Source organism: Apodemus sylvaticus, chromosome 11 (assembly GCF_947179515.1).
Source record: "Apodemus sylvaticus chromosome 11, mApoSyl1.1, whole genome shotgun sequence".
In the NCBI taxonomy this organism is placed as follows: Eukaryota; Metazoa; Chordata; class Mammalia; order Rodentia; family Muridae; genus Apodemus; species Apodemus sylvaticus.
In genome coordinates, this window is record NC_067482.1 from 87,236,434 (window position 1) to 87,252,492 (window position 16,059).

The 16,059-nt window shown below is 40.8% G+C and overlaps 1 protein-coding gene across 4 annotated transcripts in view; it reads right to left on the reverse strand.

The window, feature by feature from the left end:
* The window catches only part of Cobl (cordon-bleu WH2 repeat protein), a 230,842-nt gene that overhangs the window by 27,017 nt on the left and 187,766 nt on the right, over positions 1–16,059 (reverse strand). For all 4 annotated transcript variants that reach the window (XM_052198908.1, XM_052198906.1, XM_052198907.1 and 1 more), the window contains one exon: positions 2,519–2,828. In XM_052198908.1, the coding sequence (XP_052054868.1) occupies positions 2,519–2,828 (310 nt within the window). The remainder of the gene's footprint in view (positions 1–2,518; positions 2,829–16,059) is intronic.

Consider the following 16,059-nt stretch of genomic DNA (forward strand, 5'->3'; position numbering starts at 1 on the left):
TTCAACACGTAAAGACAGGAAGGAGACAACACACACACACACACACACACACACACACACACACACACACACACACACACACCTGTTGCCAGCAAAGGTGACAAGAGGGTGTTAGATTCCTTAGACTACAGTACAGACAGTTGCTGGCAACCATGTGAATACTGAGAACTGAAACTGTCTCCTCTGCAAGATCAACAAGTGCTCTTTAACCACTCTGGACCCGAAGTTATTACTTTGATTATGAGACTCAGTTTCTCTCTAGCCATATGACTCAGGCATCTGATCTGTATCTGTATTAAGTGTGAACCTGGCAATAAGGTGGAACTGTATAGAGTTCTCAAACAGTGCTTAAGGGAGCACTCATCCTAAATACCACATGGAGGCCTCTTACAGGGGCATGTTTAAACTGATGTCATTCTCTACAAAGCATTCAAGATCTTCTAACAGCTCACTGAAGCTAAAGGGGAACATATCACTGCTTTATAAATATGTGTATACACAAACTTTTAGAAGTACTATAGTACAAGAAATATCTGAATAGTATCTACAACTGGGAGTTTACAGATGGGCATCCAGGGTAAAACTATATCTCTGGGAGTCACAGAATAGTGAAGGCACCACTACATCCTTAGTTAAGAGCATACCTGAGGACTGGCCACAGTGAACTACATATCTATTTAGTCTGGCCATGAAGGTTTGGGTTAGTTAACAGCATTTTAAGTTTGCGAGATGTGACATACAACTCTAGATGCATAGCATACTTCAAACACTGTCCACAGCAAGTCTGTTACCTACTTGTCAGGTGATAACTTGATGTTTTGGAAAGGGTTGTGACTCCCATGAAGAAGTAATGAGAGGGTCCTGATCCTGGAAAGACTTGATCTAGCATTGTAGGGGAGTACCAGGGCAGAGAAAAAGGAGGGAGGTGATTGGAGAATGGGTGGAGAGAAAAAGGCTTATGGGATATATGGGGGAGGGGGGAACTGGGAAAAGGGAAATCATTTGGAATTTAAACAAAGAATATAGAAAATAAAAAAAATAAATAGAAAAAAAATAAAAGGGTTGTTTCAAGGGTCTTCAGGTAAAGCCTTTACGACCTCTACCCACACTGTCTTTCCCCCTGTGATGCCCTTGGCCTCGCCCCTGCCAGACACAGGACTTGAGCTTCAACTCCGTTTACACTGCAGACATCAGTTACATTCCACCTGGCAATGCTCTGCACTGCATATTTGAAAAGACAATGAGACAGGTACATTCTGCAAAATATTTTTCATTTCATGAAAGGAGGGGCATAAGGTCATCTCTTGAGGGGATTAGTTGGTGTCTCCGTCATGCTTAGAGATCAGGGATACTTCCTTTCTTACTCAGCTGACGAGGTGAACAGGGTCAGATAGGAGAAAGTGATAGGGATCAGTGCTGTGCAAAGTGGCCCAAAGAGAGAATGCAGCTACTGAAATGTCCTCTAGCCAGAGAGGAACTGGATCTTGGTAAAAAATAAAAACAAACTCTTTTCACATCATGCCTGAAAATGAACAACAGGTAGAGGAGCACCGTGGTGTCAGAAAGCCACACACAGCATGTCAGCCAATTTCACTCTAAGGTAATAGGAAGGATCTCTTAAATATGCAGAGATTACATGCATATGTAAGCAAAGACACACAACCATATGAGATAGGGAGATTATTGTGCAACTTAACAAAGTTAGATTCAAGCTGCAGATTTAGAGACTCCCCATGGTCAGATAGCCAATGGAGAAGTTACTAATCTAAAAATGGCAAAGCACATATCTTTTAAAGGAGAAAGCATACAAAAAACATAAAAAGTATGATCAAATTGTTATGAAAAATTGTTAACTGTACTATCCAAGGATTGTAAATTGAAGACACGAGATACTATTTGAAACCCATGGGATCAGCAAAGCTTAGAATGTCTACTCTCACACCCACTTGTGCAAGTTGTATGACAGGATGCCACAGACACACAGACAATCTATTTGCTGATATTCTGTGTAGCTGATGAATTTTTCTGATGATGTAACTTTTCCTCTATTAAACTCTCAATTAAACAGAAATGTGCATGTACTTTTGCTCATTGTTTCCATCCCTGAAAACCTGGTTTACTATGAATACAAAAAGGAAAAATACATGAACGAACAATATATGTGGTGTAAAGGGTGACCTTTAACATTACTGAGTCAATGTATACCATAAGTACAGTGTCTTTGGCTCCTTGTCCAGGTACACTAACCATTTTTTTTTAAGCTGCTACATTGTACTAAGCATTCTAATGTATTGTTAAAAAGTATCTTCATGTCTACCCATAGCATGAAGTCAGGACTGGGGATAACAAGCTACAAATGAGGGTGGGAAAAAAAATCTATGGAAGGCATCTGGCACTGAGGTACCAATTATCACTATTTGGTGCTCACCCTCACAATGGCTTCCGTCACTGAGAACTAGGAGGCGTGTGTCCCCGAGTGTCTGTGACACCACCTCCAGCTAGTCATTCCATGACTCACCTTACAACCGAGCTGCCTGAACCATTTTTCACCCATGATGGGCTCTTTGGGGGACCCAGTTCTGGAGTTCCAGCCAGGTCCTGGTCACTGCAGTCCTCCTGGTCTGTGGACCATTTATCCTTAGATCTCATGCTGTCTTGTTGTGAGTCCAGGGAGACGACATCTGAGGGAGAGCTCATGACCCCTGAGTCCTCGGTTGTGTCCTCTGATGCAAAACAGCTGCCCACAGATGCTGTCTCCTCAGCTTCCGCTGGTACCTGTGAGATTCCACCCATGCTGCAGTGGCTGCCAGGCCCCAGAGGCAGACTCACTGGAGAGGGCATACAAAGACAGGTTAACAAAAGCCACTCAGAGCGTCACGCTGCCTACCATGGGCAACATCCTTTTGACTCTGAAATGTGTGATTCAGGGATATACACATAAGGAAAGCCCTCTGCCAAACCAATAGCATTCTCTAAAACATTTTAACTCTGAAAGAGCCGTATGTGTATGCATGATTGACTTCAAACTGTCCCATGAAAACCTGGGCACTTGATTGGTTAGTCTTTTATCTATCTTCGTGGTACTGAGGATTTAACTAGATCATTGCTTGTGCTAGGAAAGGGCTCCAGCAAGGATCGACATCTTCAAAGCCTTAATTAGCCATTTAAACATGCATCCTCTAGGCAACTGTGGTGATTAAATATTCAAACTTGTGAAATGGAGACAATTCTTTGTAGTCTGACTCCTGACTTAAAATGACTTCATATATATATATATACATACATGTATGTATACAACAACAAGTAATGAAAAATGGGTCCATGAACTTTGACAAGCGCAAGGAGGGGTATCTAAAAGGGTCTGGAGGGAGGGGAGGGAGAAATGAATTATAATTAATTTCAAGAATAATAGGAATAACAAAAATGACTTTCTTAAACAAACAAGCACACAAAAACATGAAGAATGAACAGAAGCAGACCATTCTGGTATGGGACGTTCTGACCAGCAACCTTATAGAATAATGTTGGAAATGTGGTCTACATGCTAATGACATTCTTCCTCAACATCTGGACCTGTTTTAATTTTAATAGTTGAGACAGTGCAAGTTTTTGTGTAAGTAAGAGACAAGTCTGGAAGGGAAGGTAAAAAGTATCAGAATCCAGGAACCAGCAGTTGATGTCCTTAAGCATTATGTGAAAGCACACAGGGAGATGGTGGGCCGAGCTCTGTGTGACTTTCTGCTGACTTTAGAGGTCATCTCTACTAAGACCTGATAGGGAACACTACAGTCATCCTGCTAATGGGAGACATGTTAAATATCAATCGTGAGAGGTGACTTTACTCTCTTCCAGAGTATGAGAAAGCTGTACGTGTAGAGCTGGAGTTTGCAGGACATGAGTCCACCACTTTAGACTATTTGTCCTTTAGAGCTGCAGTTGAGTCAGTAGACATGGAGTTTTCTGATCTTAAGATTTGAGGCTAGCACCATGAACTGTCTTCCAAACTTGCTCTCATTCCTGTAAACAGCACTGGGCTTGTTATAGGATTGTAGGTCTCACATATGTGCAAATGGACACTCCAATGATATTACTATGCATTCATATGGACCACACCCCATATCTCTAAACAGTGTATCTTAACAGCAACTAATAGTCTATAATTAACAAAGCAAAGAGAAATCCCTTCATGTGTTGCTTTATGTGAGGTCTTAAACAATAAAGAAATATTAAAAGCGAACAGTTAGAAAGAATACAAACTTCACAAAAAAAAAAGAGCTCATAGCCAATGTAGAAGTTTAGAGAGGGGGTGGGGAAAGGCACAAATGCGGAAGGCAATGCACTGCATTTCCGAGTCCTGCTGAACAAGAACAGTTGTTCAGAGTCTTTCTTAGGCTATCCTGGGGCTCAGGACTCTCCTGCCTCAGCCCCTTCAGTGCTGGAATTACAGGTTTGCACCACCACGCCCAGCTGTAACACTTGACAAGAAAGACTGTAGAAGAAGTACCACCTGTGTGTGATGGCTAATGTCAGCCTGACAGGGTCTATGAGGGATCAGGATCAGGGCACGTCTATGAAGGGATTTCTAGATCAGGTTAACTGAAATAACGGAGGCAGGGAGAGCCACCTGAAGTGTAGGTGACATCATTCAGTGGGCCAGGGTGCTGGAGTCAATGACAAAACAGCAAGCTGAGCAGCAATATTCACTTCTGTGTCCTGAGTTCTGAAGCAAGGTGACTGAATACCTCGTGTTACTGCTGCCACGCCTTCCCCACCACAATGGCTGTACCCTAGGACTGTGAGCCTAAATAAACCCATCCTCCTTTATGTGCCCCCTCAGTAATGTTACACAGGCCTGAGAAAAGAAATCAATGCACATGAACTAACACTGCCTACATACAATTCCTGTCCACTATTTGGAGAAAAACTTTGAAATTGTTCTCTACGCTCTCTGTACAGTGAGAAGCTTTGAAATTGTTCTTCTCTCCATACAGCCTTTGAATCAGCTAGGCCACTCACTCCAGACTTCAATCCTCACTCAGAACTCTGATCCCTTGAAGCTGCATAGCCGGACTCCACAGGGAGGGGCCGATAGCTGCCATTCACATCTCCCTTCCCTTTGGCTTTCTTGTCGCCCCTTTTGGCTCTATGAATCATACCTATGTCCTTATACTAGTGCAGGGAACATTTTCCTGACTACTTAGTGAATTAATTCTCCAGTTCCCACTCCTATAGCGATGTGTAAACTGCTTTTATTATTTGACAGTTTCAGACATGTGTTTTGATCATTTGTACCGTCCATCTCTCAGACCCTCCCCACTCCGGGTGGTGAACCTCTTCCTCTCAGCCTCCAAGTGTTCCCTCTTTGCTTGTGACCCACTGAGTGAGTGGAGCTGGGATTATTTTCAAGGGTGTGGATGGGGCTAGGTTGTAGAGCATGTCTTGCCTTGCCTTTGGCCACCGTCACTAACTAAACAGGTTGTTGTGATTTGAATGAGAATGGCCTCCTTAGGCTCATTTATTTCAGTATTTTGGCCCCTTTGGTAGACTGTTAGAAAGGTTCACAAGGCGTGGCCTCATTGGAGGAGATGTGTCACTGAGGGTGGGCATTTAAGGTTTCAAGGGCCTACACTAGGCTCAGGATCCCTTTTCCTGCAGCCTATGGGTCAGATACAAGCTCTCAACTATTGCTTTAGTGTCATGTCTGCCTCAGTGCTGCCTCAGAGCTCCCTGCCATCACACAATGAACTAACCCTTGGAAAGTATGAGCAACCTTCCAATTAAATGCTTTCTTTTAATATGCTGCCTTGGTCATGGTGTCTCTCGCAGCAACAGAACAGTAGCTAAATCACAGGCCAAATAAATTCAATAATTAATTTTCTATGCTGAATAAAAACATCCTGCAACAATGAAGAATAAAGCCTAACGATTTGGATTCAAATTCTAACAGACTTGTTTCTTGGCTCCTCACAGCGCTGTATAGATGTTACGGGAGGATCTCTATTTCCAGGTGACTGCTAGGATGGAGCAGACTCCATGTCTGGGACCTGGGAACATGGTTTTCAAACCCAACTCAGTTCATGAGGGGCCAGGCACAAATTAATGGCCATCCATGATGAATGACAACTCTCATGAACTTTCTAAAGCCAAGTGAGGGAGAATGGAGTGAGAAGGACTTTGAATATAGGAGGTGACCCACAAAATATTCAGTGCTGTATATATTCGCTCTTTCATCTCTGCAGAAGTTACTACTGTGCTCTGACAGTCATGTCTTAGCTGGCCCTACAGGAAATGAGACTGCTTAGGACAAAGAGGTTGCTCTAGTTCCTGGATTCTATGGAGACTCAGAGGTATGACTTCTGGAGGGGAGAATCTACCTTACCTCCACCATTTTTCTAGTCAGCTAGGGAAATTCCAAATAGATCTCTATTCAGGACCTGCATGTTAAGCCCCTTCAGAACATATATTGAGTGCTAAGGCCAAAGTTCTTCTCTTGTGATGATGCACCTAACCGTCAAGAGACTGGAGGCCCCAGTGAATTTAGATGTCGGGGGTGGCAGTGGGGACGTCCATGTGGAGACATGGGGTGGGGAGGAGGTACAGGATGTGGAACAGTCAGACAGTGGATGGAGGGTGGGGGGACAAGATATGAAGTATAAAACATAAATTAATTAATTAATAAAAATAAAAGTTATTCTCTTGTCAGAGGGACCTTCCATTTCCCCTGGGTGATGTTCTTATAGGCTGAAGCCAGGACACAGCCATGTCATACCATCTATGCCTGGGGGTGGGTTGACAGAGCCAAACAGATGCATGCGAGAAAAACCTTTTTGAGGCTTTATCTGAGTCTCCCAAGAGAAATCACACGGTAATTAAAACTGTAACTGTACAAATGCTGAAAGATGCTGGGGGGTATGGGTGCCGGGCCTGGGTAGGGCAGTGGTATCTAATCTTGCTCAGACTACAGGGTAGGCACAGTTACAGTCAAGGAAGGGCCATATCTGCAGGGGCTTTGTAGAGAGTCCTCGGGGCTATATGAATGTTTTTCTGGATCCCCTCTTGAGAAGCAAAGGAGTACAGATTTTCAGAGGAGCACAAATGTCTCTCTAAGGCCAATCTCAATTGGCATCATTTGCCAGGTAATTTCTTATCATTTGAGCCAGTACTCAGATACGAGGAGCCACAATCACCTTTGCTTCTGGCTAGCTTCAAGTATTAACCCCAAGAACCTTATCATTTTTTTTTTTCAGTTTCTTAAGGAGATAATGGTTAAAGGCGTTTCTTCCCTATCAGTTCTAAAGAGAGGAGGTGGAGTTGCACTGGCTGTGAGGCAGTCTCTGTGTTCTACCCTTCTTCCTACCCTGTAGGAAGATGTAGTTTCCAGCCCTTACACCAGGATTCCAAAGAGCACTGCATTCAGAGTCTGAAGGTCACACTCCAGCCCAAATTCTACTCTGAACTCTGGACACTCCTCTTGCCAGTCAGCAAAATAAGTATAAGTTGGTCTTGATAATCTCTAGAATCTTTGATAGATTCACAATGTTCTTTGAAATCTCAAATTATGACATAGCAAACACTCATTTATTGTTTCCCTGATAACTAGTTCTGTATCTTAAGAGTGGAGAGCATGGTCTTTCTATCCTTTCTACCTGTATCTGTGTGTGTGTGTGTGTGTGTGTGTGTGTGCATTTGTGTGTGAGAGAGCCTTTTCAAAGAAAGTCAGTCATTATTTTTAAGTTAATTAATGTGTCAAATTTACTTTTCTATGATGATGTTGAACAATGTTTTTTGAACTCAACAATGAAGTATTTGGAAATGTGAAAACACATTTTGCCTTTAGAGGAAGCTATTAATATAAATTCATAATTAAGCTCTTTCCCAGATGAGCACCCACTGAACCCAATCCTTCCTCTGTCTGCTTAAACTATGTAATTCCATGCAACAGAATCCACATAGGGACACTGGAAATATTTCTAGTTCAAGTGTAAAGATTTAATGCTAAGGGTTACTAACTAGTAGCTCAAGTAGACAATTATGCTCAGTCCTGTAGTTCATTTGTCATGTTTATGGCTTTCTCAACATCAACAGGGGAAATATATCAAGCCCTAAACATCAGTCTCTTCAAGTAGACAACCTATGATCTATGATGATTCAGCTTAAAATTTTCAAACCTAGTACAGTGTAAAGCAAGCATTTAAAATGGCATTTTGAATTCAGATCACTGTGGTGTCCCTGTTGGGGTCCAAGTCTCTCTTCTGATGTTGCACAGTACATTGACTTAAGGATGAGGACGAGAACCACTGATACTCAACATCATATGGTATTGGCAAGCTAGAATGAGTATAGGTCACATGTAGTATGCCCATTTGCACTTCTAAAACTTCAAATTTCCATATGTTCCTCAAGACAAAATCCCATCTACCATAGAGATTCTATACATACAATGAATTCACCTTCTATTGTTATTTTGATCAAAAAAGGAAAGATTCTTATATAATATTCATTTTTTGCTAGTTATCAAGAAAGAAGAGTCCTCAAGAGTTAATTTTACTAAATTTATATGACCTAGATGTTAAAGACAAAACATTTTTATGTCCCACATTGAGCCTTGTCACTTCCACATACTATACAGGGTCAGCAGGTAATGTTCGTCCTCCATCTCAACCTACTGTGCTAGTTCTCTATGTTAAAAGTACTGGGAACAAGAGGAAAATAAGGCAAAGGCTTCTAATCTAGTGATGCAAAGTCGCATGATACATTTTAGTATGCTTTTCTGTATTTCCAGAGTAACTTAAACCACCACACTCTTCTTTCCTTTTTTAAAGCAACAGCCAAAAAATTACCATCATGAATTCAAGTGATTACAAGAGGTTGTAAGCGTTTTACTGTACTACAAACATAAATGCTTTCTTATTATTTCATACAAATGCTTCATTAATTTAAACATTACAATCTGAAGACTCAAAATGCCACTCACTGAATTTTCATGATCAGCACCCTCCACAGAAAAATAAATATTTCCTCCTCTAAGAGGTGGGGCTTTAGACAGACTATGTCTCTTCCTTCTTCAATTAATTTCCAGTCTATAGTCTAATAAAATATGGTCTTAACTGAATATACTTTTTGTTCTAGAAATATTTTAAACACTTTTGTATAATATATGTTGAAAGAAAAATTTTCTATTTCTTGTCACCGTAAGTTCTTTTGTGTGCTGAGTTATTGCCACAACGATTAGTGATCAAGGAAAACAGCATAAATATTTCCCTTTTCCCTGTGATGTTAGGCATCAACCTTAGGATTTTGTATATTTTAGGTAAGCATTCTATCACTGGGCCACACCCTCTGTTATACAAACACACTAAAAATGTTGATATTTACTAAACAAAATGATAAAATACTGCTAATGAGTCTTATAATAAATCAAATGAGGTTTTTTTCTCCCCCACTGGTTGCCTGGAAATGTCTGGAGTCCTTCTTGCTGAAACAAGGCAGTGTTCAGCCTAAATTTAATTCATAACTTTCATTTTCTTCAGATACAAGCACTAAAAAATCCTGTTCGCACAGGCAGGGGTGAAATAAAGGAGTTTTCTTATGGCTACATCATTCCATTCAATTTTCAAGAGCTCTTCTTCTGTTATATGCCAAAAATAATTGACCTGTCACAAAAATTATGCTTAATGATCTATAATTGGGCAGCATAGTTAGGTCCTTTATCAATTTGGTTGGAGAGAAGAACCGGAAAGTACCTGATATTCGGAAGCATTCGCTGTCATTAGTGTTATACATTTGCTCAACCATGTCAGTATCTCCATTGCTTTAGTTAGGTCCTGACAGAGAGGCTCATCTACTGTAAAAAACAAAAACAAAAACCAACCCCCCCCCCCAAAAAAAAACAACAAAAAAAACCCCTGCAGCCTAGTGAGGTTCCCAGAGCTTAAGGAGAATGTCTGCATTTATAAAGAAGAGTCCTTGCAGAGCCTGGACCTGTGAAGGAGACATGGAATGGTGCTGGTTCTTTGATTCACATCAGTTTTAGAAAATGTACAGGAGACCTAGAAGGGGCTCCCTTGAAAGATCCGGAGCTCTCCCAGGAAAACAAGGAATTGGTTAAAGACACATATAAGCACAGTGTGGCAGCTGATCTGAGGGGAAGTCCATTGAGAATATTCAGGGAAGGTAGTGAATTGAACATTCGTTCTAAATAGGGAAGCCAGGAAGCTGACTATTGAACCAGGTTTTGGGGAAAACTTTTTAGAGGTAGGGATGAACAGTCTGATGACAGGTAGACTAATTTCCCACAGGCAGTTTGGTAAATGGTCAGTACTGCTGAGTGGCCAGGGTTGCAGTATCTCATGCTACATATATGACCGAATGTGCACATATATGCACATTCTCAGAGGTGGGTACAGGGAGGAGAGTTTAGGATTGATTTTTGAGAGAGCATCTGTCATCAGCGCTACATGGAGACTGCTCTCACTAGTGTCTGTAAATGTTGTGCTCCCTCAACATGTGCAAATGTGTGGCAATCCTTGCCAATTCTCACAGTTCTCATGAAGTGAAGCTGACCTGCTTCTCTTCAAAAGAACAGTATCAACCAGCCAGACCCCCCACTGCTCCCAGAGACTAAGCCACCAACCTAGGAGTACACATGGAGGGACCCATGGCTCCAGGCATACATGTAGCAGAGGATGGCCTTGTGGGTCATCAATGGGAGAAGAGGCCATTGGTCATGTGAAGGCTGGATGGATGCCCCAGTATAGGGGAATTCGAGGGTGGGGAGGTGGGAGTGGGTGGGTTTGTGGAGAAATACCTTCTTAGAAGCTGGGGAAGGGGATGGGATAGAGGGTTTGTGGGGAAAGAAACAGGAAAGGGGATAACATTTGAAATGTAAATAAAGAAAATATCCAATAAAAAATAGTTACTGGTCATTTGATTCACCCTCCTCTCTCTTTAAGAACTGTCTGTTCAGTTCATTTACCCATTCAATGGTTGGCAGTTTCCATGGTATTTAATTTGTGAAGTTCTTTGTGAATTCTGGATATTATCTCTTTGTTTGAAGTATAGCTGGAAAAGATTTTCTTCCATGCTGTAGACTCTCTGCCTGCTCTGCTGTTTTTTTTTTCCCCTTTGCTGTAATAAAACTTTTATCTTTCTTATAGTCCCATGTGTTGATACTTGGGACTAGTTTCTGTGGTACTGGTGTCCTATTAAAGAAGTTCATACCTACCCCTGAATGTGTATATTTCTAAAGATGAATATGTAATTTTCATGAATGTTTTGATAAACATTTGTCTGTTTTAACAATGGTTTCATTATGTTTTATGTATAAGATAATATATTGAAAATTTCTAAATTACTATTTTTATCCTTTTCTTAAGTTTTAAGTATCTTTATTTTCTTTAGCATCAATTCATTTGATCAACCTTTCTTTTATGCATTTAAAAAGTAGTCTGTCTGGGCATGCTAGAGTGTATCTTTAATCCTGCCACTTGAGAGGCCGAAAGAGCATTGTGAATACACTAGTCTGGTCTACATAGTGAGTTCTAAACCAGTTGCAGCTCCACAGTGAGATTTAGAGAGAGAGAGAGAGAGAGAGAGAGAGAGAGAGAGAGAGAGAGAGAGAGAGAATATGGAGGAAAGAAGGAAAAAAGAAAGACAAAATAAAAATGATGGTCTGGTAATTTTTAGCTGTCTCTTATGTTTCCATGAGGACAGCAGCAAGGGCAGGAAGTAAGCTTCCTTGGCATTCATGAATCTCAGTATAGCCTCACTTTGATACAAAAAAAAACCTTAAAGACAGCAATCTAAGATGCTGCTCATGGAACAGAGTTGGACTAATTAGAATTCCACTGCACTGAAAGACTGCTTGATTTCTTGAGTTAAACAATACATTGACACAGGTAACTGAGTTTCTAAATACAGTAGTCATAATATTGGTGTTGGTAACCAGTGTTTACACCCAGTCCTCATCAAAGTAGGGTTCCATTTTATTTTTACATGCTATCCTTGTTGGATTGTTGTTGCTAACTAAACTAGACAGTTTTCTGCTAAGAGGAACCTCAGCTGAGACAATGCCTTTGTCAGATTGCCTACATGCTCAGAGTCTTGCATTTTCTTGAATAATGATTGTTGTGGGGGGACTCAGCTCACCATGGCTTGTGCCACCCAACAAGGCAGGCTGGCAAGCCATGAGAATCTAGCAGTAAGGAGTGGGGGGCTAGAAAAGGGGAAATAATTTGAAATGTAAATAAAAAAATATATCGAATTAAAAAAAAAGAAGTATTCATCCGTAGTTTCTGCTTTAGTTCCTGCCTCCAGATTCCTGCCTTGACAGATTTCAGTAATAATGTGTGAGCTAAGAGTTGTAAGATGAAATGAACACTTCCCTCAAGTTGCTTCTGATCAAGGTATTTTATCAGAGCAAGAGAAATCCTAACTAAGACACATGCTTTCTTTAGCATATAGCCAAACAGGATTCCTTGTTTTAAAGCCATGGTAATATTATGGCTTGAAAAGTAATCTACAGTATTTGAGAATTAACTAATCTCTATGAGTCAGAAGTCAATCAACACGGATACATCTGAGAGCCTCATCATAGAACTGGGTCTTCACATTCTGTGTTATTCAAGTGGCTGGCATGGATCTATCTTCGGTTTAATTCCTATGACACCTCCAGTGGAGATACCATGATTCCTATTTTGCAAATTATAAAAAAAAAATTTAGTACAAGGAGACAAGGATGGATCAATTCACATTCTTCTGCATGCTGACCTCCAGTTGAACCAGCACCATTTGTTGAAAAGGCTATCTTTTTTTCCATTGGATGTTTTCAGCCTCTTTGTCGAGGATCAAGTGGCCATAGGTGTGTGGGTTCATTTCTGGATCTTCAATCCTGTTCCATTGATCCTCCTGCCTGTCACTGTACCAATACCATGCAGTTTTTAACACTATTGCTCTGTAGTATTGCTTGAGGTCAGGGATGCTGATTCCCCCAGACTTTCTTTTGTTGCTGAGAATAGTTTTAGCTATCCTGGGTTTTTTGTTGTTCCAGATGAATTTGATAATTGCTCTTTCTAACTCTGTGAAGAATTGAGTTGGGATTTTGATGGGTATTGCATTGAATCTGTATATTGCTTTTGGCAAAATGGCCATTTTAACTATATTGATTCTACCGATCCATGAGCATGGGAGGTTTTCCCATTTTTTGAGGTCTTCTTCCATTTCCTTCTTCAGAGTCTTGAAGTTCTTGTCATACAGATCTTTCACATGTTTGGTAAGAGTCACCCCAAGATACTTTATACTGTTTGTGGCTATTGTGAAGGGGGTCATTTCCCTAATTTCTTTCTCAGCCTGCTTATCCTTTGAGTATAGGAAGGCCACTGATTTGCTTGAGTTGATTTTACAACCTGCCACTTTGCTGAAGTTGTTTATCAGCTGTAGGAGCTCTCTAGTGGAGTTTTTTGGGTCACTTAGGTAGACTATCATGTCATCTGCAAATAATGATAGTTTGACTTCTTCCTTTCCAATTTGCATCCCTTTGACCTCCTTATGTTGTCAAATTGCCCGAGCTAGTACCTCAAGTACAATATTGAAAAGATAAGGAGAAAGGGGGCAGCCTTTTCTGGTCCCTGATTTCAGTGGGATTGCTTCAAGTTTCTCTCCATTTAGTTTGATGCTGGCTACGGGTTTGCTGTATATTGCTTTTACTATGTTTAGGTATGGGCCTTAAATTCCTGTTCTCTCCAAGACTTTAAGCATGAAAGGATGCTTAATTTTGTCAAATGCTTTTTCAGCATCCAATGAAATGACCATGTGGTTTTTTTCTTTGAGTTTGTTTATGTAGTGGATTGCATTGAAGAATGCGAATTGATCCATCCTTGTCTCCTTGTACTAAGCTCAAATCCAAATGGATCAAGGACCTCCACATAAAGCCAGACACTCTGAAGCTAATAGAAAAGAAACTGGGGAAGACCCTTGAGGACATCGGTACAGGGAGAAAGTTTATGAACAGAACACCAATAGCATATGCTCTAAGATCAAGAATTGACAAATGGGACCTCATAAAATTACAAAGTTTCTGTAAGGCAAAGGTCACCATCAAGCAGACAAATCGGCCACCAACAAATTGGGAAAAGATCTTCACCAATCCTACATCAGATAGAGGGCTAATATCCAATATATATAAAGAACTCAAGAAGTTAGACTCCAGAAAACCAAACAACCCTATTACAAAATGGGGTACAGAGTTAAAGAATACTCACCTGAAGAACTTCGGATGACAGAGAAGCATCTTAAAAATGTTCAACTTCATTAGTCATTAGGGAAATGCAAATCAAAACAACCCTGAGATTTCACCTTACACCAGTCAGAATGGCTAAGATTAAAAATTCAGGAGACAGCAGGTGTTGGAGAGGGTGTGGAGAAAGAGGAACACTCCTCCACTGCTGGTGGGGTTGCAAATCGGTACAACCACTCTGGAAATCAGTCTGGCGGTTCCTCCGAAAACTGGGCACCTCACTTCCAGAAGATCCTGCTATACCACTCCTGGGCATATACCCAGAGGATTCCCCACCATGTAATAAGGATACATGCTCTACTATGTTCATAGCAGCCCTATTTATAATTGCCAGATGCTGGAAAGAACCCAGGTATCCCTCAACAGAAGAGTGGATGCAAAAAATGTGGTATATCTACACAATGGAGTACTATTCAGCCATTAGAAACAATGAATTCATGAAATTTTTAGGCAAATGGATGGTGCTAGAGAACATCATACTAAGTGAGGTAACCCAGACTCAAAAGGTGAATCATGGTATGCACTCACTAATAAGTGGATATTAACCTAGAAAACTGGAATACCCAAAACATAACCCACACATCAAATGAGGTACAAGAAGAAAGGAGGAGTGGCCCCTTGTTCTGGAAAGACTCAGTGAAGCAGTATTCTGCATAACCAGAACGGGGAAGTGGGAAGGGGTGGGTGGGAGGACAGGGGAAGAGAAAGGGGCTTATCGGACTTTCGGGGAGTGGGGGGCTAGAAAAGGGGAAATCATTTGAAATGTAAATAAAAATTATATCGAATAAAAAAAATTTAGAGCTAGAGAGATGGGTCAGTAGGCAAAGACATGCTGTGAAGTGCTATAATCTTAGTTTGAATTCCTAACCCACAGAATAAAAGAGAACTGACTCTCAGATTTGTTCTCTGACCTTTGTATATACATTATAGCATTCATCTCCCCTACTCCTATACATACAGAGAAAATAACTAAATAGGTAAAATATTTTAAAATCCAACTAACAAATTATTTTTCCTACCCTTGAGAGTGTGTGGGATAGAAACAGTCTGCCAGGCTCAGAAAAGAGGCAAGCATATTAAAAAGAATCACAAAAGCTCACTTAGGCGAGGATTAACTCAAGGAGGGTTCTTTCACCAAGAGAATGTAATCAGAACCTTACCAGAATATTTGCAATTAAAATTTTCTAAGCTGAATGATCCTTTAAGTTCAGTTGAACAAGTTTCAGTCGCATATATCCAAGGTTTTCAGAGAATTTGAAAGTATTTTTTAATAAAAACACTTCAAGTCTTTCTGAAGTGTTTCTGTGGCCTCACCTCTGAATGGAACAGGAAGACTGGGAGTGGAGAACAGTTGCTGCTGCCAAGAACAAAAGGAAGCCTTCGTTTCCACTGTCAAAATAGAAACGCTGTCTCCAAGTCGGCTAGTGTATGAAAACACGTGACTTTTATTTAATCAACACCTCAGAAAATTGACCTTCGAGATGTGCCAAGTTGCTAAGGGGCTCAATTTGGAAGTGACTTTGACTTGGGTCTGTCACAGAGCAGGCAAGTCAGCTGCCACGTAGACAAGGCAATCTATGAAAAGTATCACCCCTGCGCTTTCATCTTTCATCATTGGGGCTTGAGAGTTTGTTTGAGCCTACATCTGCACAGCAGCCCACAAGGCACTGCAGGGTTACCTCTAGTGATCTCAATTTAATATAAAACTGGCCAAACAGAGAATATTTCTGTTACATTGAACTGTTGTTGGAGGCTTTACCTAGTAG